Source organism: Calypte anna, chromosome 14 (assembly GCF_003957555.1).
Source record: "Calypte anna isolate BGI_N300 chromosome 14, bCalAnn1_v1.p, whole genome shotgun sequence".
NCBI lineage: Eukaryota > Metazoa > Chordata > Aves > Apodiformes > Trochilidae > Calypte > Calypte anna.
In genome coordinates, this window is record NC_044260.1 from 2,465,895 (window position 1) to 2,487,556 (window position 21,662).

The 21,662-nt window shown below is 59.4% G+C and overlaps 4 protein-coding genes across 4 annotated transcripts; 1 reads left to right on the forward strand and 3 right to left on the reverse strand.

The window, feature by feature from the left end:
• Positions 1–489: 489 nt before the first annotated feature.
• LOC103525671 (hexosaminidase D) lies at positions 490–4,021 on the reverse strand. Its single transcript, XM_008490637.2, has 13 exons — positions 3,927–4,021; positions 3,555–3,792; positions 3,320–3,429; positions 2,966–3,053; positions 2,720–2,884; positions 2,443–2,626; positions 2,229–2,300; positions 1,929–2,133; positions 1,758–1,840; positions 1,457–1,535; positions 1,108–1,209; positions 872–961; positions 490–791 (listed from the first exon to the last, which is right to left on the reverse strand). The coding sequence occupies exons 1-13, from the start codon at positions 4,019–4,021 to the stop codon at positions 608–610; spliced, it is 1,695 nt and encodes a 564-aa protein (XP_008488859.2). The 3' UTR covers positions 490–607.
• A 2,647-nt stretch (positions 4,022–6,668) lies between these two features.
• On the forward strand, positions 6,669–11,537 carry MLST8 (MTOR associated protein, LST8 homolog). The gene is made up of 8 exons (XM_030459955.1): positions 6,669–7,019; positions 7,256–7,307; positions 7,409–7,571; positions 7,690–7,765; positions 9,478–9,630; positions 9,787–9,911; positions 10,340–10,503; positions 11,020–11,537. The coding sequence occupies exons 1-8, from the start codon at positions 6,891–6,893 to the stop codon at positions 11,136–11,138; spliced, it is 981 nt and encodes a 326-aa protein (XP_030315815.1). The 5' UTR covers positions 6,669–6,890; the 3' UTR covers positions 11,139–11,537.
• Positions 11,538–11,674: 137 nt separating this feature from the next.
• Positions 11,675–15,778, reverse strand: BRICD5 (BRICHOS domain containing 5). Its single transcript, XM_008490660.2, has 6 exons — positions 15,740–15,778; positions 14,292–14,423; positions 13,755–13,907; positions 13,395–13,502; positions 12,460–12,613; positions 11,675–12,037 (listed from the first exon to the last, which is right to left on the reverse strand). The coding sequence occupies exons 1-6, from the start codon at positions 15,776–15,778 to the stop codon at positions 11,943–11,945; spliced, it is 681 nt and encodes a 226-aa protein (XP_008488882.1). The 3' UTR covers positions 11,675–11,942.
• Positions 15,779–17,283: 1,505 nt separating this feature from the next.
• PGP (phosphoglycolate phosphatase) lies at positions 17,284–21,305 on the reverse strand. The gene is made up of 2 exons (XM_030459895.1): positions 20,683–21,305; positions 17,284–19,575 (listed from the first exon to the last, which is right to left on the reverse strand). The coding sequence occupies exons 1-2, from the start codon at positions 21,296–21,298 to the stop codon at positions 19,250–19,252; spliced, it is 942 nt and encodes a 313-aa protein (XP_030315755.1). The 5' UTR covers positions 21,299–21,305; the 3' UTR covers positions 17,284–19,249.
• Between the last annotated feature and the right edge of the window lie 357 nt (positions 21,306–21,662).

Consider the following 21,662-nt stretch of genomic DNA (forward strand, 5'->3'; position numbering starts at 1 on the left):
CCATCCCCGTGGCCTCGCTTCGTGGTTTTGTGACCGATCCGGGACACGGGGCAGCAGGGCTGTGTGGGGCTGAGGGTGTTGCACGGCTTGCCCCCTCCTCCCTTGCCTGAGCCAGGCTTTTTTGCTGAAGCTCCAGACCGCCTCGCGTTCCTGCGGCTCCCGCCGAGCTCCTGCCAAGTCGGGTCGGTCTTTGCAGAGCAGAAAAATGTGCAGTGAAATGTCCGTGTCCCTGCTCTGGGCACAACAAACCGAAACCGGAGCCCTGAACCGGGAGAGCAGTGGGGGGGGGAGGTGGCTTTGCTTTCCCCAGCCACAGGGATGGGCACAGTGGAGGAGCCGACTTGTGTTAACTCTTGCGACGAGCCCAAGAGCCGTCTGCAGGACAGACACCAGCCCCCTGACCCAGCCCCAGCTCCCCCCTGCCTGTGCACCCCCCTCCCTCACCCAGCAGTGTCTACGAAAATACTTTATTGTGGAAGTGAGAGGTGCGGGAGCTCTCTGTACAGTGCAAACCACTGGCAGCGACCCTGTCACCAGCACAGATGGGGGATGGTGGCACTCGAAGCCCACCTTCGTGGGGCAGTGGGATCTGGGAGGTCTGTGGCCCCTATGTAGCCTTGGGCCTGGCGTTGAGGCGGATGATGGCCCGGTAGTCCCGCACCAGGTCCCGCAGCTGGTCCAGGTAGGGGTTGACGTTCTCCTCCATCCACTCCTCCACCGTGTCGGGGAAGTAGACCCTCTCCAGGTGGGTGCGAAGGTCATGGACAAAGTTCTCCCAGTCCTCGTGAAGCCTGGGAGAGAGCAGGGCATCCAGCTCCCTCCTGTGAGGGACCCCAGACCCGAGCTCGGGACCCCTCCCAGCCCCACATACTTCAGCACCTTGCTGCCAAAACTCTCCATGTTTCGGGGGTTGCCGAACTGATGCTTCCGATGATAGGGGCTGAACCAGCCCTTGATGGCACTGGGGAGGCATGAGGGGAGTGGGGGGCATGGGGACCACCCAGAGATGGGGACCTGCAGGCCTGGTAGGTCCCCTCCTCTGCAAAAAGGGCTCCTTATGCTCCTTAGCCAGACCCAGCCACCCTAACTCCTCCTGCCACCCATTACCTCTCCTCTTCCAGGACTTTAAGGATGCTCTCCTTCAGGTGGCCGTTAACCTGCTCAACCATGTGGTAGATCTCTGCACCAGGGAACACTCCCCTGCCCTCGCTGGGGAAAGGGAGGAAGGTGAGAGCCTTCCTCATGGAAGGACCCAACACATGGGGTGCACAAGCCATGCCACGACTCCAGGCTGAGTGAGGCCCAGCACCATACATGGATGGAGGGCACCCACCCTCACCCCAGGGGGATCCAGGACTGGGGCGTTAGGGTCTGGCTCCCCTCCAGCCTGTTCCTTTGGGGGCGATGGGGCAGCAGTGCCCTGGCTGCCACCCCCATGGCTGGGCTGTGCACTCACCAGGTGCTCTGCTCCAGCTGCATGCTCTGGAAGCCCAGCGTGTCCAAGACCTTCCTCTTCATCTCTTCCGTGAAGCCCCCTGGGGAGAGCAAGGGAAGAGGCAGAGGGGCCCGGGCCACCCCACCATCAGGCACTCACCCTTGGCTTCACCGTGCCCCCAAAACTTGGGGGAGCTGAAGCCTCCCACGCTCCCTCCCAGCACCCCTCCCTGCCTGCAGGGTGAGGGTCTGGCAGGCAGTGGCTGCCCACGGGGAGGGGAGACGGGGACGATCCCATCCATGCCGGCTGCTCCGGTGCTCACCGTTCACCAGGGTCTGCAGGCAGAGGGCCAGGGAGGGGACACCGACGGGCAGCAGCTCGCAGAGCACCGAGTAGTGATCGTACCTGCAGAGCGGGGCCAGGGCAGGACGGGGGTCCCGCCGGGGGAGCCGCGTAGGCGCCGGGAGGGCGGAGGGTCCCGCCGCCCCCTCACCTCTGCCAGCCGGTGAGGACGATGCCCTGGAGGCGCAGCGGGGCCAGCCGCGGCAAAGCCTCCATCACCTTCAGCCAGCTCAGGTGGTTTTTCAGGTGGTAGCCGAGGGGGGGCCAGGTCTGCGTCGGTCCCGTGGTGCCCTTGAAGGCGCTGGCGAACCACACCGCCCCGAAGCCGCTCTCTGCGTACTTGGTGAGGAACGTCCCTGCAGCGGGACAGGAGTGAGCCAGCAGTGCCACCGTCCCCGAGGGGCTGAGTGTCCCCCTCTGGTAGCCCCAGCAGCCTGGCACGCTGCCTTACCAATCTGCTCGGCCTCGAAGTCGGGTGCGTAGAACCACACCACAGGTGAGACGCGCTTTGCTATACCAGACTCTGGAGGGGGGAGCAGGGATGGGGACATGGGCACCAGTGCCAGCAGCAGGAGCCTGGTGCACCCCATGCTCCTCCGAAACCCCTGTTCCCACAGGGATGAGCACTGGCTCAGGTGCCACCACTGCTGTCCCCATGCTCTCACCCCGCAGGGCTCCCACGCTGATTTTCCGCAGCATGTCGTCCCACATCAGCACCCGCAGCCCCCAGTACTGTGTGGTGAGGAAGCCCAGCACCTCCTTGATGTGCTTCAGGTAGATGGTCCCCGTGTCGCCTTTGTTGCGGCTCATCCAGTTCTTGGAGTCCATCCCCTCCCCGAGATGGAAGACCTGGATTTGCGGTGGGGGAGAAGGGGGATGGTCAGCACTCAGCATGGTGCCTGGGGCATGGGCTGGGGGGTCTCTGCAGGGCCCATGGCCCACCTCATCTGCACCAATGTGGATCCAGCTGGAGCGCCTGTGCTTCTCCATCACCTGTGACAAGATGCTCCTGAGCAGGGCCAGGGTGTCAGGGATGTGGGGGTTGAAGCTGTTGGGGAAGCGCTCCACCTCCCGCAGGTGGTGGTACTTCTCGTGCTTCAGGATGAACTGCATGGGAAGGGACGAGCCATTAGGGGGGCTGGGACCCCACCCTGCTGTGGGATGAAGGGGAAGATTGGGACACCTTACCTCCACGTGCCCAAAGGTTTGCACCAGGGGAATCACCTCCAGCTTGTGGAGCTCTGCCAGCTGCTGGATCCGCTCGATGTCCTCGTCACTGGGAGGGCAGGGACAGGCTCAGCAGGGGTGTCAGGGCAGGGCGTGGGGCACTCCCTCCTCCTTCAGCACCCTGCCCTGGCTGCCCCATGCCCGTGTGGACTTTACTATGGGGACACAAACATTGTCCCGTCGGGGCAGGGCGAGTGTCTGCCGGAGGCACAGCCTGGCACTACCACCACGGTTATCATGGGCATGGGTCACATCCGGGCACACCAGGACCTGCCACCAGCAGCCCCCCCAACTCAACCCCCAGCCCCAGCTCACCTGTAAGCGTAGGGGGACCTGAGGAGTTCCAGCTCCCCCTTGAAGGGGAACATGTCCTCGTACTCAATGAGGATGCCGTTGGCTCCCAGCTGGGACAGGAGGGGGAAAATCTGTGGGGTGGGTAGGGTGGGGTCAGCTGGTGGCAATGGCACGGTCCCTGTAGCCCAGTGGGGACAGGCAGCAGGTAGAGCCTTGCTCTGCCTCTGTCCACCTGGCACATCCCTTGCATCCTCACCTGCTCCAGGTAGGAGACCCTGGGTGCAGCTCCCTTGAGGTCCAGGTGGACCAGCCTCATCTTGGTGGCACTGATGTCCCTGGGGACCTGCTGCCCAGGTTCTTGCCTCGGGGCTGTTATCTTTGCCACGGAGATCTCTAGAGACTGGCTCTGGGGACCGGTGTCCTGGCTGGTGTCACCCGTGTCCCCCCAGAACCCACTGTCCTTGCTGACATGCTTGTGCAGCTCCAGGGTGAAGCTGCAGAGAGCAGAGCAGAGCTGGGGATGCCACAGGGGTACCAGATGCTCCCCAGCACCAGGCCCCCATTCTGGCGTGTTTCAAGGGCTCCCTGCAGACCCCAGCCCATGCCTGGGGTACTGCTGTCACCTCACCTGTCACGGAAGAGGAACTTGATGCCGGCCAAAGCCACAAGGAGCAGCACGACGAGGCGCAGCAGGTTCAGCCTGTGGCTCCTCTGGAGTGCCATGTGTCTGCGGGGCACACACGGGGGTCCAGCCTTATGGCACCACCTTCAGGGATCCCCCACACAGCCCCACGTACCAGGCCCTGCACCTCTGACCAGGGCAGTGCAAGACCCAGAAGAAGGGGACACAGGGGAGACCCCTCCCGCCATCGGGGACACCCCCAAAGGCACCCCGTATCCCTCTTACCACGGGTGCAGCTCGGGGCTGAACCTTTGCCTGCAAGGGCACAGCCTTCCCGGGCTCCGCCAGGGCAGGAGCAAAGCAAGCGGTGGCTGCAGGGCAGGTGCCCACCAGGGGATCCCCTCGATCTGCCGTGTCACCTCCCACACGAGGGCTGTGTCACGGGGTGGCTGGGTGGGCTGGCATCACGCTGCAAGGTGGCTGGCCAGAAGTGGGAGGCAACACTACTGCGGAGAGAGGAGACGTGATCAGGTACCACCACGGGACTGCTCCGGGGACAGGGACCGGCACCGGCACCGCCGGGGAGGGGGCAGCAACCCGGCCCCTCCTCCCCTCCCCCCGAAGGACCCGCAGGGAAAACACCAGAGAGGGGGGAAAGCCAAGCACCACCCGCTTCCTGCAGCCCCCTCGGGGATCCTCCCCGCCCACAGCACTGCTTACGGGTGACAAGAGAGCAGCGGTGACAACTGATCCCACCCCAGGAGCCCAGAGCCACCCCGCTGCGGGCAGCTCCTCTCCCACGGCCCCCGAGGCACACCGGGCAGGAGGCAGCCCCAGACCCCTGCAAGCCGCACACAAGAAGCGCTGGCACAATTTCTGCCCTTTTTTCCCCCCTTTTATCGCCGACCCTGGGGTGTGAGGCAGGGCAGGGATGGAGCAGCACAGCAGCACCCCCGGGGAGCACCCCTGGCAGCTGCCACCACCCCTCACCCCTCCGCCTTTTCGGAGAGTCACCACCCAAACGCGGACGAAATTCGGGTTAAATTCAGCGTTGCCGGATTTGGGAGCTGAAAAGCAGATTTTGGGGACACGTGAGCAGCCCAGCTGATGGGGAGGATTTTGCCCTCGCTGCCGAAGCGGTGGCACCGGGGCAGATCCATGCTGAGCCCCCGGCTCTCAATTAGTCCTTTTCCTCGACACGGCCCTAATCAGATCCCTGTGCTGCGGGGACAAATGTGTCACCCACTCCCTGCCCTTGCCCATCCCCTGCCTACCCCTGGATGCTTCTGGCAGCTCCAGCAGGGATGTGCCAGGCTGGGGACGGATGCCAGCCCGGGGCTCACCTCTGCAGGGGGAACAAGGGGAGGAGGGTTAGCGGCCTCCGGGCACGGGGACCCCAGCACCCAGAAAGCCATAAATATGCACTGTGCTAATGGCGCTGTCATGGGAACGCAGCGCCTGATCGGAACAGGGGTAAATATTTCGACAGACGCTGTCCGCCCGCCAAGATTTGGCGTTTTCAATACGTCTTGTCTTCTATAAACAGACAGTGAGGGTTTCGGGCTCCCTGGCACAGCCCAGACGAGGGCAGGCGGGACGGGCACACACCGGTGGCCCCTCTGCCCGAGGGACACCCCAGCGAGGGCCCAGATGATGGATGCCGCCCCCCTAACCCGTCACAACACCCTCGGGAGTTATCAGTGTGACTTCTGCTGCTGCCAGCGCCCCGGGTACCCCCTGAGCATCTCCTCAGCACCCCGCAGTCGCCGCTGGGCACTGGTCCCTGTGGCACTGGTCCCCACTGCGGCACTCGGCATCCCTGCATCACACTGGGCATCCCACTGAGCATCCCTGCATCCCACCGAGCATCCCTGCATCCCAACGGGCATCCCTGCGTCCTAATGGGCATCCTTGCACCACCCTGGCCATCCCGTCGGGCATCCCTACATCCGTCCCCGCCCCGGTCCTACCGGAGGCCCCGGTGATGCGGACAATCCCTGTATCCCGACCCTACTGCGGCCCTCAGCATCCCCCGCTTCCCCGGCTCCCCCGGCTTCCTCGGCCCTTACCGGCAGGTGCGGGGCCGCCGCAGGCACCGCCGGGAGCGGGCGCGGACAAGGACCGCAGTCTCCGTCTCCACCGCCGCTCTTAAAGGGGCCCGGGCGGCGCCGGTGCGGCAGGCGGTGCGGCGGTGCGGGGCGGTGCGGGCCGAGACAGCGAGGAGGGGAGCTCCGGTCCTCGCACCAGCCGAGCACAGCAGGGCGGCAGCGGCACAAGGAAGGCTGCGGGGATGGAAGTGTTCTTGCCGTTCCCGGTATGTGCCTCGTGTCCCGTGCCTGATGCCTGCTCTGTGCCCTGTGCCCAATGTCTGGTTCCCGGTGTGTGCCCGGTGCCCAACGTGCTGTGCTCGGTGCCTGATGCCCGGTGCTCCGAGTGTGCCCGGTGCCCAGTGTGCAATCCCGATGTGTTCCCGGTGCCTGATGCCCGGTGTGTGCTCAGTGCCCAGTGTGCAGTCCCGATCTGTTCCCGCTGCCTGATGCCCGATGTGTGCCCGGTGCCCAGTGTACGGTACCGGTACCCCCGGTACTCCCGGTACCCCCGGTACCCCCTGCCCGGCGCTGCTCCCCCTGGTGGCTCCTCTGTCCAGGGGTTGCCCCCCCCCACACCATGGTATCTCCCCCTCCCCACTCCCCCCCGCAGATGGTCTCGCCCAGCACTCAGCTCCTGCGCATGCATCCTCCGCACGGCGCCTGCGCACTGAGCCCGGCCCGGCTGGGGCGGGGCCGGTACCGGGGAGTCCGGGGGGGGTACCGGGGCGTGGGGTGGAACGGGTTCCGAGGGACTCCCCCACACCGCGGAACGACCGCACGGTGCGAGTAGGAGAGCAGCGGCCCGGTTCCGGGCGTGCGAGCGGGACGGAGCGTGGGTCCGGTTGTCGGCGGGGACGGAGCGGGTCCCGGCGGCGGAACCATGAACGCCGCACAGGGCACGGTGGGCAGCGATCCCGTCATCCTGGCCACGGCCGGCTATGACCACACGGTGCGGTTCTGGCAGGCCCATAGCGGCATCTGCACCCGCACCGTCCAGCACCAGGACTCGGTATCCTTCACCACCGGGACGGAGGGGGCTGGGGGCACCGGAGGGGGCTGGAGGCATTGGAGGGGGTCTGGGGGCACCGGAGGGGGTCTGGGGAGGCCAGGCGTGGCAGGGGTACCGCCCCTAACCCCCCATGGACCCCGTTATCTGTATGTAGCATCCCAGATTGAGGAGAACCGGTGTCAGCATTCAGATCCCATCTGCTGCTGGTTCTTACCGACCTTAACGGGCACCGGCAGCAGGTGAACGCCCTGGAGATCACCCCGGACCGCAGCATGATCGCTGCTGCAGGTGAGCCCCCCCCCCCCCCGGACCCACTCCCTCCCCCCAGCCCTGGGCATCGGCCCCAGGAGGGGGTCCTCGGGTCACCCCCTGCCTGGTGGTGTCCGCAGGGTACCAGCACATCCGTATGTACGACCTCAACTCCAACAACCCCAACCCTGTCATCAACTACGACGGTGTCAGCAAGAACATCACCTCCGTGGGCTTCCACGAGGACGGGCGGTGGATGTACACGGGTGGGGAGGACTGCATGGCCAGGATCTGGGACCTGAGGTGGGCAGAGGTTGTGGTCCCCCTCCCTCCCCCCATCCAGCAGCCTCCCAGGGTGGTGGAGTAGATCAGACAACTCTGAAACCTCTGCTCCCTCCTCCTCTTCCCCACTTGGTTGCAGGTCTCGGAATCTCCAGTGTCAGCGGATCTTCCAGGTGAATGCTCCTATTAACTGTGTCTGCCTGCACCCCAACCAGGTGAGCACCAGCCCCACCACCATTTCCCAGCTGTGTCTCCTCTGGGTAAACCTGAGGGTAAACCAGAGCTTTCCACTGGTGTCTTCCTGGTGGCACAGACCCACTAGCTCTCAGTGGCATTGCTGGAGAAGCAGCAGACAGCTCCCTGCCCCCCAGGCTGCATGGGGCCACTCGTGGAGGAGTGACTTCTTTGGGGTCACTGATGTCCAAGAACATCAATAAAGGGATGTGATGGGAGTGGGACTGGGGGCACAGGGTGGGCTGGGAAGCTCCAGGGTGGCAGCACTGCCAAGAAAAAGGATCTTGGGGGCCACGGGCCCTCCTTACCTTGAGGAGCTTGGTCAGGTTTGCTGGAGGGTTGAACCCAGCTGGCTCAGAAGCTGTTGATAAAGAGAGGCAGGGGCTGGGGAAAGGAGCTAAAATATGCATTAAGGTGGAGGGTGGGGCAAATCAATACTGTCATTGCAGTGTGAATAACCCATCAGGTCCATTTGGTATTCAGAGTGCTGCAGGGTCTGAATCCAGAGACAGACACAGGTTGCAGAGACAGCAGCAGAAGCCTTGCTAAAAAGCTGAGTAATAGAAATGTTTCTCTGTGTTTGATTCTGCAAGGGTTTCATGTTGCAAGTCCTGATTTTTTGACCAGATTTGGGATCAAATTATTTGGACCAGACTTGACATGAATACTGCTGGTGCTCCTGGAGTGCTGGTGCTGTGAAAATGCATTGAATTTGAATATTTCTGTTGTACCTACATCTTGCACATGAAATGATCACTAACCAGGATGCTCCTGAGCTGGCGTGTGAGCAGAACCCAGGCAAGGATTCCAAGGGTGGCAGTGTTGATTCAGAAAGCTCCATCACTCTGCAGTCCCCTGGCTGTAGCTAGGCTCATCTTGTTATCCCAGAGAGAATTCCCAGGGCTTGGCAAAGCCACGACAGCTTCAGTGACTGCACTTAGAGCTGCTCAGAGGGGGCTGAGGCGTCCAGGAGATGCTCCAGTGCTGTGCACTCAGCTAAATATATTGAGTGCTGATTGTCTGCCTCAGAAAGAAGCTGTTGCTCAAAGGCTCAGAGCCAGCTGTGCCTGATGACCTGATCTCCTCTAGGGATTCTGCTATAATTATGGACAGTGCAGGACTGTTGTTAAAAGCCCTGGCTTTAGTGGAGAGCTGCCAGCATTGTCTTCTGGTCTGAACATGGGATTGGAGCCAGGGCTCCTGCCCTTCAGCTGGCTCTCGTCCTTCCCCCGAGAAGGGGAGAGAGAAAAACCCTTTTAGGGTTGTGTTTGTCAGGTATCTGTGCACTCCTGAGTGCTTCAGTTGTTCCCTGGCCAACTTAGATCTTAGTGCCCACTCCTCAGACGTGCTGAAAATCAGTTGGCTTCCATGGCTGTTACTGGGAGCTGTGGCTGTGCAATGGGGCTGGAAATGGGGCAGCTGCTGCCTGCTCTGGGGTTGATAAAATCAGCAAAGGTAAACAGCCTTTTTTTTTTTTTTGCAGAGTGCCACAGCAGGTTTGCACCCTGCTTGCTCTTGGTGTGCAGGGGGAGGCAGCAGTGCTGAAACTGCTGTGGAATAATTAGGCAGAACAGGATCCTGATGCTTAAAACCAGAGCCAGGCTCTGTGTGGTGCTGCCCAGGCCCAGGCTGAGCATTGCCTGGAGGCTCCTGGGGCTCTGCTCAGAGCGATGAGGCTGCTGCTCCCCTGCAGGCAGAGCTGATCGTGGGTGATCAGAGCGGTGCCATCCACATCTGGGACCTGAAGACTGACCACAACGAGCAGCTGATTCCAGAGCCTGAAGTTTCAGTGAATTCAGTCCACATTGACCCCGATGCCAGTTACATGGCAGCTGTCAACAGCTCGGTGAGCTCCTGGGGGGGATTCATGGTGCCTCCCGTGGGCAGAGGGTCCCAGCTCTGCCCGCAGCGTTGCTGTGCACTGGGCAGACATGGGAAGTCTGGGCCGCTCTTGATGGGTGACCCACCAGCCTGGGCACAGATCCCCCTCATCTCCCCACAGGGAAATTGCTACGTGTGGAACCTGACGGGTGGTATTGGAGAGGAGGTGACCCAGCTGATCCCCAAGACCAAAATCCCAGCACACAACCGCTACGCCCTCCAGTGCAAGTTCAGCCCTGACTCCACGTGAGTGCCTGCCAGCCCCTCACCTACCTGTCCTGGCAACAGGGGCTCCTTCCCAGGGAAGCAGAGGCCAGCTGTGGCTCCAGCTGTTGGCTGGTGCTGGCTCCACACTGCCCTGCAGGTCCTCCAGGGAGCAGGGGGACAGGAGGCACTGGGAGCGGGGTGCTGGCAGGGGCATCCCACCCTGATGCTCTGTGGTCTCAGCAAGCTTTGCAGCCACGAGCTGTTGAGGATGGAGTTGCTTATCTCTGGGAGCAAAGTGGTGAACTTGGTGTAGTCCTTGCCTGAGTTGGTTTGGCTGGAAGCTGAGGTGATGCAGGTGTTGGGAAGCGTGGCTGTGTTGAACACAGGTCTCCAGCTGGTGCCGGTTCCAGGCCCTTGGGCACACAGCCTGACTCAGGAGGTTGCCCTCGTGTGTCTCTTCCTTGCAGGCTCTTGGCTACGTGTTCTGCAGACCAAACGTGTAAGATCTGGAGGACTTCAAACTTCTCTCTGATGACAGAGTTGAGCATCAAGAGCAATAACCCAGGGGAAACGTCTCGGGGCTGGATGTGGGACTGCGCCTTCTCTGGGGACTCCCAGTACATTGTCACAGGTGAGGTGCTGCTGTGCCTTCAGCACACAGCTTGGGCTACTCCAGGGCCCTGCACTAGTGCAGGAATCAGCAGTTCCTCTGCTTGGGATGCTGCCAAAGCTTCCTGCAGCAGCACGCAAGGAGGGAGCACAAAGCCTCAGTCCTGCAGCACAGCCTGCTCACGCCCTTCAGGGCTTTCCCTGTTCTGCAGAACAGCATCTCTTCAAACTGGAGAGATCAGCTTCATGTCTGCAGCTTGTTTGGCCCAGAAGCAATGCTGCTTGCAGGCTCTTAGTGCCTCCCAAACACAGGGGATGTCATGTCCACATTACCTCTCTGCAACATAATTAAAACCTCAGGTAATGCAGAAATGCCCCGAGCTTTCTGCTCTCTACAACCTCCTCACCTGTCTCCAACAGCCCTAATCATGGTGCTGAAGGAAGCAAGAGGAAAGTCTTTTTGTTTTTTTAGAACAATTGAAAACTATAAAGTGTAAAGGTTAATGCATTGCATCCTACCTGTAACTTTGTGTTCCAGCCTCCTCTGATAACCTGGCCCGGCTTTGGTGTGTGGAGACAGGAGAGATCAAGAGGGAATACAGTGGCCACCAGAAAGCTGTTGTCTGCCTTGCCTTCAATGACAGCGTGCTGGGATAGATGTCACGTGTGGGAAGGAGAGGAGCTCTGCTTGTCTGCCCTTGTCTCACAGTGGCCAGCACCCCCTCTGGAGCCAGAGACAGGCACCTGTAACCATCCCCTCTGGGGAGGGAGGGAGCTGGGGCTCTGGCAGAAGCAGCTGCAGCTTCCTGGGGTGAAACCAGGCTTCACCCCCAGCAGAGTGACACTGAAATGTGTGTGGAATCCAAGGGAGACCCCCAGGACAAAAGGGAATGGGAGGGGGAAGCACGGTCCTGCGGAGGGGAGTTGGGGATGGCTCAGCTGGAGGAATCCCTCTGGCCTGGCTCCTGACAGCTTGGTGATGTTCTTGTGCCCCAAAGTGCAAACAAAATAAAAAATCAGCCACCCTGTGTGATGGAAGAGGCTGAGCAAGGAGTGGAAAGGCAGCAGCAGTTTTTTTGGTTTGCAATCCCTTTATTCAAAATGTGTTTCACAGATTTACTCGGAGAGCTGGACGCATAAAGCCACCCACCCCTGACAGATTTAGTACCCTGGTATTGAGCAGGGCACGGAGCCATAAAACACCAGCTATCCATGTGATTCCTCTAGGCCTGGATGTCCTAATACCTACAAACAAGATGCAGCCCTGGAGCTGCAAATAAAATGTCTGTATGAGCAGAGTCCTCTTATTTTTCTAAACTCTCCTGAACTGCAATGTGAAATCAGCAGGAAGCTTGTGGGGGATGGTGTGGATGTTACCTTCCTTGTTGATGGGATCAGAGGCTTTTCAGGAATCCAATTCAAGTATGTAGAGCAGTGAGAGGATATCTGCAGGCAGAGGACTTACTCGGGGAGGTAATAAAAGCAGATGGAGACACAAATGTTGCTTGGGAAGCAGATGTCAATGCAAAGGTAGATCAGGCGCTGCCTCCCCGGACCTGCCAAGGGAGCAAGGGCAGAAGCAGGATGAGAGGAACACTTGGAGACAAATCCCTGGGGAGCTAAACAAGTGGGAAGTGACCTCATTAAAGCTGGAGTAGGACAGAGCAGACCATGAGCTGGGGGAGCTGAGGGTGGGCAGCAGCAGCCAGGGGACACAGCACAGGGAGTTGTGCCTGGGGAGGGGGAGGCTGCACTGCCTGAGCAAGGGGCCTCAGAACCTTTCCCTGCTGGCTCCGTGGCTTCCCACAGGCTGGGGGAACAAGCCCGAGCTTGGCAATCTCTGAACAATGGTTTGATTCTGGACTAGAGGTGACTTGTCCCTGTCCTGAGCCTTGGCAGCCTGTCTGGGACAGGCAGCAGCTTTGTGCAGCAGGTCCTGCTCCTCTCAGAGCTGCTACAAACACCACCTCCAACTTACCCTCCCCTCTCCTGACCCAGAAGATGGATGTCTGCTCACACAGGGTCTGGACAGCCTCCCCCAGGCTTTTGGGGTCCACCTCTTCCCCTGCCACAATGCCCAGGAACTCCTGGTAGTACTTGGTCTGGTTGTTCTGACGGAGCAGCTGAGCAGCCTGGAACAAACATCCCCATGGACCAGCCCCTCCTGAAGCACTTTGAGCTCCTCAGGGACAGGTCCCCAGCACCCCCACCAGGACCCCCAGAGCTCCCCTCCTCTTGGGGGTGCTGGGTTCTGCCTGTGCTCTCCTGGCAGGGTGGGAGCCTCAGATGAGGGACAAGGAACCCCCAGGAGCCCCTTAGAAAAATGGAGAGCAGGGACACAAAACCATGGGGCTCTCTGGCTCCTTGGAACAGAACCTGGATCCATTCCCATTGTGCTCAGAGGGGCTCTGTACAGGAGTTACTCCTCCAGCTCTTTCCCCTCTGAGCTGCTAACAAACCCATTTTGTCATCGTTGGGTTTTTTGGTTTTTTTTTCACCCAGATTTTTAAGCAGGTAACAGAATCCAGTGGGAGTGGGTACTGTGAGAGCCCTGCTGCTCACCTTGGGGGGACACATCCCCCTCTCTCCCTGCCCCAGCCTGCCCCTCTGCTTTCCCACAGGTGTCATAAAACACCAAAGGGTGTCATAAAACCAGGAGCTGCTGCCCTGAGCCCTCACACTGAGCCCAGCACCACAGACCCAGCAAAGCACCAAACAAACCCCCTCTCCAGCAGGGAATGGCACTGGGATGAGTGCTAGGAGTCATTTGGGATCTGGGTGTGCAGGGTCCTTGCTGCAAACACAAACCCAAGCAAGAAAGAGCCTTCAGCTGGCTGGGACCCGGTCCAAAGCCCAGCTCATCACCCCCCCTCTGCTCAGCCACCCCAGGGAATGGCCACAGCAGCTGCTCACTGTCTGCTCAGATGTGTTGAGAGATGTCTGGAGGGTCTGGAGGTCCCAGGAATCCATCCTCCTCAGGTAGCACGTGTGCTGCTCCACTGGCTTGTAGCAGACATAGCCCTGGGAGGGAAGGAGGGAGATCATGGCCCATTGCAGCAGGCAGAGGAACCCCAAAAATGACACCCCCCCCTGCTGCCCTGCTTTGGCTTTCCTAACTGAAGGTGCAGAGAGAAGCACCCAAGAGTAGCTGGTTGATGTTTTTCCTGGTCTACACCTCCATCTCCCACCCCAGCAGCTCTTCCCCCAGCATCCTGGGCTCCTCTGCTTGTTCCCAGGCTGGAGGGGCAGGGGGGGGGGGATCCCAGCACTCACGTTCCTGCTGTCATACAGCACCACAGCACTGTGGTTGCTCTCTGAGGTGATGTAGTAGGTCACAGTGCTCCTGGATTTATCCACCAAGGCTGTCTGGTTCCTCAGCAGGTCCTGCTGGCCCTGGGGTGTGATCCGGATCAGCTGGGACCCAGCCTGGTGCACGGAGAGAGAGGGGGAAGGCAGCACCAACCCCCAGTGCCAGCATCCCCATCCTGCTTGTCCTCCTGGATGATTTCCCAGCAGGGAGCAGCAGGTACACACACTGCCCCTCACCCAGACCCTGCAGCAACACGCTGGAACTTTGCCCACTGAGCACAGCAACAGCTTGGGGAGGGGGCTGCAGGTGATGGACTCAGATCCCTCTGGTTTAAGCAGTGGTTTCTGGCAGGTGTGTTGCAGGGCTGAGCAGCCTGTGCTGTCAGCACCTTCCCTGCCCTCTGCCTGCACGCTGCAAGCCATGGGGGGATCAGGCCAGCCCAGCTCTGGTCTCCTCCTTCATCCCTCAGGATGATCCCTGCCTGCACTGGGATCCTGTACCTGGGCAGAGCTGGGGGAGAAGCTGAGAACCCCCACAATGCTGATGCCAACAACTGCAAAGAAGAAGGCAATGGACAGGATGATCCAGAAGGTCCTGGATGGAGCTGGGAGGTATGCTGCAGCTCTCCTGTCCTGGAGCCAAGGAAAGAGCAGGAGTTAAAAATCAAGCCTTCTCCTGATTCTTCACCACAAACCACCCTTTCCACTCATGACACAAAGGTCTGTGCCAGCAGCAGTGGCCAGAACACCCCAGACCCCCACAGTCACTGTCATCCCCCAGTGCTGGAGATTCAGATCCAACCTGCTGCTGAGCACCTCTTCTCTCCTGTGCCTGGGGAAGGACACCCAAACCCACTGAGCAGAGGCTGGAGCAGGAAGGTTTCCACTACCTGGGGCTGCTGCTGTGCTTTAGCAGCAGATTCAATTATTTTGGTTTATAGAAATCCCCAGGAGAACCATCAGCACTGGAAACAGGCCCTGTGTAGCATGATCCTTCTCCCTTGCCCCTCCAGGTGTTTAGGATTTTATTTTCTTGATGAGTTGTTCTCCATGCAGACCCAGCTGATACTTGAAGCAAAAGAGCTTGGCAGCCATGTGGCATTTCTAAGTGGCTCGATTAAAATTCACTTTAATTCATATATTGAAACAAATTTAACTTAATAACACGGAAAATCATTTTTTACAAGGCAGGAGTGTGCTCTCCATAAGAGAGTTTCAACAACACTTAAAAAAGGGATCTGTTTCCCAATCTTCCCAGGAGAAATCCAGTCAATGCCTGTGGTTGGCTTTGCTGCAGAAGCACAAGGAAGGGGCTCTTCACACCCCCGGGTCAGCTACTGATCTTTTTCAGTAATACATAACCCCCAGATACCTTTCAGCAGAAAAGCAGCAAGGCTTAACCAAGTTAAAACCACACAAAGTTCAATTCAGACACAGCAGAGCCCCAGCCCTGCAGGACAGGCAGGTTTTTGGTAGGTAACCAAACTTCCTTGGGGGCAAATAAAGAAACACAGCAGGTCCTGGAGGTCACAGCACAGCCCAGCACACAGCCTGGAGCAGGGGCAGGAGCTCTGGGGCATCTCCCACTTGGTCACTCTGTCCTCTGACAACATCAGTTGTGAGATGTGTAAGTCCAGGCACTTAATAATAATTAAAAAGAATCTGGGTGGAGAGTGAGCTGAGCTGCAGAGTGCTCATCCCCAGCCTCACTGGGATCACTGTTTCATCCCCAGCCTCACTGGGATCACCAGTTCATCCCTAAGTTCACTGGGATCACTGGTTCATCCCCAGTCTCACTGGGATCACCGGTTCAACTGGGATCACTGGTTCATCCCCAACCTCCCCAGGAGCCCCGGGACAGCAGGGGCCCATTCCCAACAGGAGAGGAATCAGGGAAGCAGAGGGCAGGGAGTCCCCCCGTGCCAGGGGGACACCAGGACAGTACTCACCGTGGTGCCAGCATGGTTGGAGCTGTTCCTGCCCTCCATCCTCAGCCTCAGAGCAGGACCCGGGTGCTGCAGCTCTGCGTCCCGGGGCTCTGCATCACCCCCAGCTCCAGCCACGCCGGGAAAACCAAACCCTGCACCTGGGAAAGGTCATCCTGGGGGAGCAGAGGGCTTCCCAGCCAGCACCTCCTTAAGCTCCCAGCCCCGGGGAGGTGAAACCTTAGAGCTGGCAGCTGGGGAGAGGTGAGGGGCAGGGGGAGCGGGGGCTGAGCGCTGCTGTCAGCAGGGAAATCCGCTCCGTTCCTGCTGCCCTGGCTGGGGCAGGGGGGGACAATGGGGGACTTTGTCTGCCCCGGGTGACTCTCAGGAAGGGATACAATGAACAGAACAAAGTGGCAGCCTGCCCTCCCCATCCCTCTGTTCTACATTTCAACCTCAGCTTCGTGCTCCCTGGGATGGAGCCAAAGGTTTGTCCTGTGGAGTGCTGCCCCTCCATCCCTCCCTGCAGCCAGACATGGCCTTGGGCCACCTGCATCCAGACATGGCTTTGTGTCACCTCCTGCTCCCCTGCATCCAGACATGGCTTTGTGTCACCTCCATCCCTCCCTGCATCCAGACACGGCTTTGTGTCACCTCCTGCTCCCCTGCATCCAGACATGGCCCTTGTGCCACCTGCATCCAGACATGGCTTTGTGTCACCTCCATCCCTCCCTGCATCCAGACATGGCTTTGTGTCACCGCCATCCCTCTCTGCATCCAGACATGGCTTTGTGTCACCTCCATCCCTCTCTGCATCCAGACATGGCTTTGTGTCACCTCCTGTCCCCCCTGCATCCAGACATGGCTTTGTGTCACCTCCTGCTCCCCTGCATCCAGACATGGCCTTGTGCCACCTGCATCCAGACATGGCTTTGTGGCACCTCCATCCCTCCCTGCCTCCAGAGCCTGGGGACAAGAGAGCTCAGCTCTGAGGTTACAGCCACAACCTGAGCAGCATCCCTGTGCTGTGGCTCCCAGCTCACCAGCCACTGCTTTTCCTGAGCAGCCCCCAGGAGCTTTGTGTTTCTGAGATGTCACCAGGCAGATGTCACCAGCTGGACAGAGCCAAGGGAAGGCTCAGCAGCATTGCTGCACATGGAATCTATCAAGAGAAAAATACAGAGTTTAGGCATTTTCCTATCAAACAGGGCCCAGGGAAGAGTGTGGCTCATCCTGAGTTTTTTTGTCATCCAAGCCCTCTCCTCACTCAGCCTCTTCCCATCAATGAACCAACTGAGGTCACTGTCATGTCCCAGCACGCTGCCACTGTGGGACGTCAGCTCCCAGCTCCAGACCATCCCACACCTCAAGGCTGTGGCCAGGCAGAGCTGAGCAGCCCTCACTGCCACCTCACACCTTTGGAAGGGCACCTGAGCTCTAAAAATAACATTCCAGGGTGTGGATTTCCTTGCCTGATGCTGCACCTGAGGATCCACACAAACCACATCCCCCCCTCCAGGCTCTGCACCCAAAGCTCCCTGAGACACCAGCACAAAAGGAGACAAGGCCAGGGGAAAGCAGTTTCTAAGTTTAATGTGGATTCAAGTAGAGGTTTCAAACCGTTTGGAAGCTGATACAGAGTTCTGAAGCAGGACTGACACCTTCACCAGCACATTTCAGCAGAGGTGATGGAGGTGAGGGTTCCCTCCTGCAGGGAACAGTGAGGCCCAGGGCTCCTCTGGCCACTTTGCTGGACAGGTTCTGACACTCTGAGTGCCCCAGGACCAGAACCAAACCCCCCCTTCAGTTGGACCCTACCTGCAGTGAACCCCTCACTGTTCATTTCCACCTTATACAAAGTGGAAGTTCCACCTCTGGGTGTTTCTTTACCTGGTCCCAGTTTTTCCAGCTGGAAATGGGAATAAGGGAGGGATTCTGCTGCACCCCCTCCCCAGGTACAAACAAAGAGCCTTTGACAAGATCCAGCTGACATTCTGGGAACACTGAGGGACAACATGGACTGCAGGGTTATTGCTGTGCACAGAGGGTGGTGGTGCTGGTTTCCAGTGTCTGAGTGGAAGGAAATGGCACTGGCACCCTGCCAGAGCTACCCAGCTACCAGTGGGAGGTGAAGGAAGGAAGGACAGTGCTTAGATTTTCCTGCAATAGTGAAATCTGTGGAATAAAAGCCTGTTATTTGCATATATGTCATTTCTCAGTTGATTGTGTAATGCCATAAACCTTCACCTGTGATTCAGCCAGCATAAAAAAATCTACCTGGGAGCCTGAGCTGTGCATCCCCCAAACACATCTGAAGATCAAACCGAGATCATCTCTTGAGCAAGCAAACCTCAAAGCCACCCCAGCCCAGCAGCCAGGCCCCTGGAAGACCTTCCCCTTGGGTATTTAAAGGAAGCACGTGCTGCTGCCACCCCCAGCCAGCACCCACAGGATTATTTGGGAGCAAAGCTGAACTATGTCCCCCCCACGGGCTGAGCCTCAGTTCTGATCCTGCAGCTAAAGCCAAGAAGATGCTGAGGGAAGGCCAAGAAGGAACTGAGTCCTAATGCAGTTATCCCTGGGCAGCAGAAGGTGTGAGGGACAGTCCTGGGTGGTTACAGACTTTCTGCATTACCAAATGCAAAAGCTTGAGGAGAATTATCATAGAAAGGTTTGGATTGGAAGGGACCTTAGAGATCATCTAGTTCCAAGCCACTGTGACCAGTGAAGTACATTCCTCTTATCCTCCCTTCTGGGAAATGATATATTATCATATACTATATTTAAATTTATATTTTAAATATATTCTGATATATATTTAGGAAGGGGAAGGGGGGGTCTTGCATGTACGTGTGCTTTACACATACACCCACCACCTAGGCACACACAGGAGGCACTGTTTGTGTCCTGTGAGTGGAATTCCCCTAACCCACACCACGAGTGCAGTTCCAGGCTCAGGCCAAGCAGCCAGCCTGCAGTTTCCATGACCTGAGGTGACCCTTGCAGCAGGCTGTGCTGCTGGACAGGACCTCTGCTGGAAAAGCCATCGAGCTAAGGCCAAAGGCACATTGCACCAACCAGCACGGGTGTTTCCAAACACTGCTGCTAAGTTACCACACACCCCAAGAGTCCTTTCCCTGAATAAATCAGCCTGAGCCCTGACCCCTCCAGCCCAGGACACACTACCAGCTTCTCCTGAGATCAACCAGCTCTGCTTTACTCAGTCTAGAGAGGACAACCTGACACTGAGCATCACAAACGTTTTGGAGAGATGTGGTGCTTATAATTAAAAATTTAAAAAATAAATCAAAAAGCCCCAGAAGGGAGGCAGGGGGGAGACACCGTAATGCCCTCTTCATTTCAAAGTGCATTTAAAGACTGAGGTGTAAACAACATCATACTGAGAGGACAGGGAGGTGAAACAGCCAGGGGTTGGTTGGTTGGTAACTCGAGGTGGTAACTAGTGAGTACCTCACTGCCACGAGGTGACTACCAGGGGCCTGCCAGAGGGCTGGGGGGGTGGGTTTGGCTCTGCTAATCCCCCAGTGCAGGGAGGAGGTCAGCAATGCTATCCACGTAGTAATGAGGAACCAGGCTCTGGCGGGCAGGGCAGCTGCTCTCCTGGTGTTCCTTCACCTCCTCCAGCGTGGAGACCCCCGTCAGGGTCAGGAGGGTGGTGAGGCCGCAGGTGTTGCCCATCAGGATGTCTGTGTCCAGCCGGTCCCCCACCATGATGGTGCGGGCAGGCTCGATGTGGAACTCGCTGGCCACGCAGTCGAACATGTACCGGGAGGGTTTGCCCACGATGATGGCCTCCCGCTGAGCAGCCGTCTCCACAGCCCGCACCAGGCAGCCCGTCCCTAGGGGCAGCAGAGGAACCACGGAATCATGGAATGGGCTGGGTTGGAAGGGACCTCAGAGATCATCAAGTCCAACCCTTGATCCACTCCCCCCGTGGTTCCCAGCCCATGGCACTCAGTGCCACATCCAGGCTCTTTGGAAATCTCCCCAGACACGGAGAATCCACTCCTTCCCTGGGCAGCCCATTCCAATGCCTGATCACCCTCTCCAGAAAGAAATTCTCTCATCTCCAACCTAAACCTCCCCTGGCACAACTTGAGACCCTGCCCTCTTGTCTTGCTGAGAGTTGCCTGGGAAAAGAGCCCAATCCCCCCCTGGCTCCAACCTCCTTTCAGGGAGTTGTAGAGAGTGATGAGGTCTCCCCTGAGCCTCCTCTTCTCCAGCCTCAACACCCCCAGCTCCCTCAGCCCTTCCTCACAGCAATTCTGCTGGATCCCTTCACAGCCTCCTTGCTCTTCTCTGGACCTGCTCCAGCACCTCAATCTCCTTCCTGAGCTGAGGGGCCCAGAACTGGACACAGGACTCAAGCTGTGGCCTCACCAGAGCTGAGCACAGGAACCCTCAGCACAGGGCAGGGAAAAATCCAACGCCATCCAACACCTTTGGCAAGGCTCTGGAAAGGCAGCTCTGTGGGCAGAGCTTTGCCCCGTGCTGACCCGGGTTAAAAAGCTTTTAATTTTTTTACTTGACAAACCGGTGCCGGTAAAGGAGCGGAGATTCCGGCTGTTTCAGGGGAAGGGGAGGGGTAGCACAGCCCCCAGGACTCGGGCACCCGGCACTGCCCTTGGCCTGAGACCATTATAAAAAAAAAAATATATATATATAAATGGAAACATTTTAAGAGATCCCAGAAAACAAACTCGCATCAGAAGCTAACTGAAACTCAACCAGCCATGAGGTGGCCTGACCAGCAAACCCCTTCACTCCCAACCCTATAATCCGCTTTTCCTAGGATTTCATTTGCTTTACACCACGAGGTGAAAGCCCCACGAACCCCCAGACCCTCGGGGATTCCCCACGGAGGGGTCGGAACCGCCCCGAGTCACCTCCCCGCGCCCACCCCGCAGCCCGGGACCCCCTCCCCGCACCCCTCCTGCCCCACGCACCGGGGATGGCGGTGCCGCCCTCCAGCGGGAGGCGGTGGTCGCGGTTGGTACCGACGAGCAGGCAGTCGGTGCCGCCGCGCAGGAGGTACCGGAGGGCCTGGCAGAGCTTGGCGTAACTGAAGTGCTCGTCGAAAGCCACGAGGACGGCGCGGACGGCGGGGTCGAGGGGAGCCTGAGCCCAGTCGGCGGGCGAGGGGCCGGGCAGAACGGCGGGGCCGTGCCCCAGGGGCGAGATGCCCACGGCCTCCAGCTCGGCGGCCAAGGCGGGGCTGCCCAGCACGTAAGCGGCGGCGCCGGGCGGCAGGGCCTGGCGGAGGTACCGGGCGGCGCAGTAGGCAGAGCCGAAGACGTGTCGGGTGTCGGCGGGGGGGAAGCCCAAACGCCGGAGCTTCTCGGTGTAGGCCTCCCGCGTCCGGCTGCTGTTGTTGGTCACGTAGCAGAGCCGCTTGCCCGCCGCCGCCAACCGGCCCAGCGTCGCCGCCGCTCCCTCCACCGCCGTCTCTCCTCGCCACAGCACGCCGTCGCAGTCGAACAGGACGGTGTCCGCGGCGGACAGCACGGCCCGGGCCGCCTCGCCCTCCAGCCGCCGGCACAGCCGCTGCCCGCCGCCCGCCATCGCCGACATGGCCGCCGCGCCTCGCCCGGGCGCCCGCCCCCTGCACGCTCCCATTGGCTGCGCCGCTCCCGACCCGAGCTCCCATTGGGCGGCGGAGGCGGAGGCCCCGCCCACCGCACCGGGAGCCGGTGCCCCGTGCCCTCTCCCGCCCTTCCGCATGGCGTCACGGCTCGCTGCGCTCTCATTGGCTGCCTGCTCATCGGCCCGCCCCCCGCCCGTTCCTATAGGCCAGCAGCAGGCGCTCACCCCAGGCGCTCCGCGATCCATTGGGCCACTCGATCGCCCTGGGGGCTCGTTAGGTAACCCGTTAGGTAACTCGTTAGGTAACCCATTAGGTAACCCATTGGGTAACCCGCTCGGTAAC

Excerpts from the sequence above, each read along its gene's own strand:
- LOC103525671 (XM_008490637.2), bottom strand. The coding sequence starts at position 4,021 with ATGGCACTCCAGAGGAGCCACAGGCTGAACCTGCTGCGCCTCGTCGTG. Across the intron at positions 2,885-2,965 it reads AAACCTTTGGGCACGTGGAG|TTCATCCTGAAGCACGAGAA; the intron begins GTAAGGTGTCCC and ends CTTCCCATGCAG. Across the intron at positions 2,301-2,442 it reads CAGCGTGGGAGCCCTGCGGG|AGTCTGGTATAGCAAAGCGC; the intron begins GTGAGAGCATGG and ends TCCCCCCTCCAG.
- MLST8 (XM_030459955.1), top strand. The coding sequence starts at position 6,891 with ATGAACGCCGCACAGGGCACGGTGGGCAGCGATCCCGTCATCCTGGCC. Across the intron at positions 9,631-9,786 it reads TGGCAGCTGTCAACAGCTCG|GGAAATTGCTACGTGTGGAA; the intron begins GTGAGCTCCTGG and ends ATCTCCCCACAG. Across the intron at positions 9,912-10,339 it reads AAGTTCAGCCCTGACTCCAC|GCTCTTGGCTACGTGTTCTG; the intron begins GTGAGTGCCTGC and ends TCTTCCTTGCAG.
- BRICD5 (XM_008490660.2), bottom strand. The coding sequence starts at position 15,778 with ATGGAGGGCAGGAACAGCTCCAACCATGCTGGCACCACG. Across the intron at positions 14,424-15,739 it reads CCAACCATGCTGGCACCACG|GACAGGAGAGCTGCAGCATA; the intron begins GTGAGTACTGTC and ends CCTTGGCTCCAG. Across the intron at positions 13,908-14,291 it reads TCTCCCCCAGCTCTGCCCAG|GCTGGGTCCCAGCTGATCCG; the intron begins GTACAGGATCCC and ends TCCGTGCACCAG.
- PGP (XM_030459895.1), bottom strand. The coding sequence starts at position 21,298 with ATGGCGGGCGGCGGGCAGCGGCTGTGCCGGCGGCTGGAGGGCGAGGCG. Across the intron at positions 19,576-20,682 it reads GGGCGGCACCGCCATCCCCG|GGACGGGCTGCCTGGTGCGG; the intron begins GTGCGTGGGGCA and ends TGCTGCCCCTAG.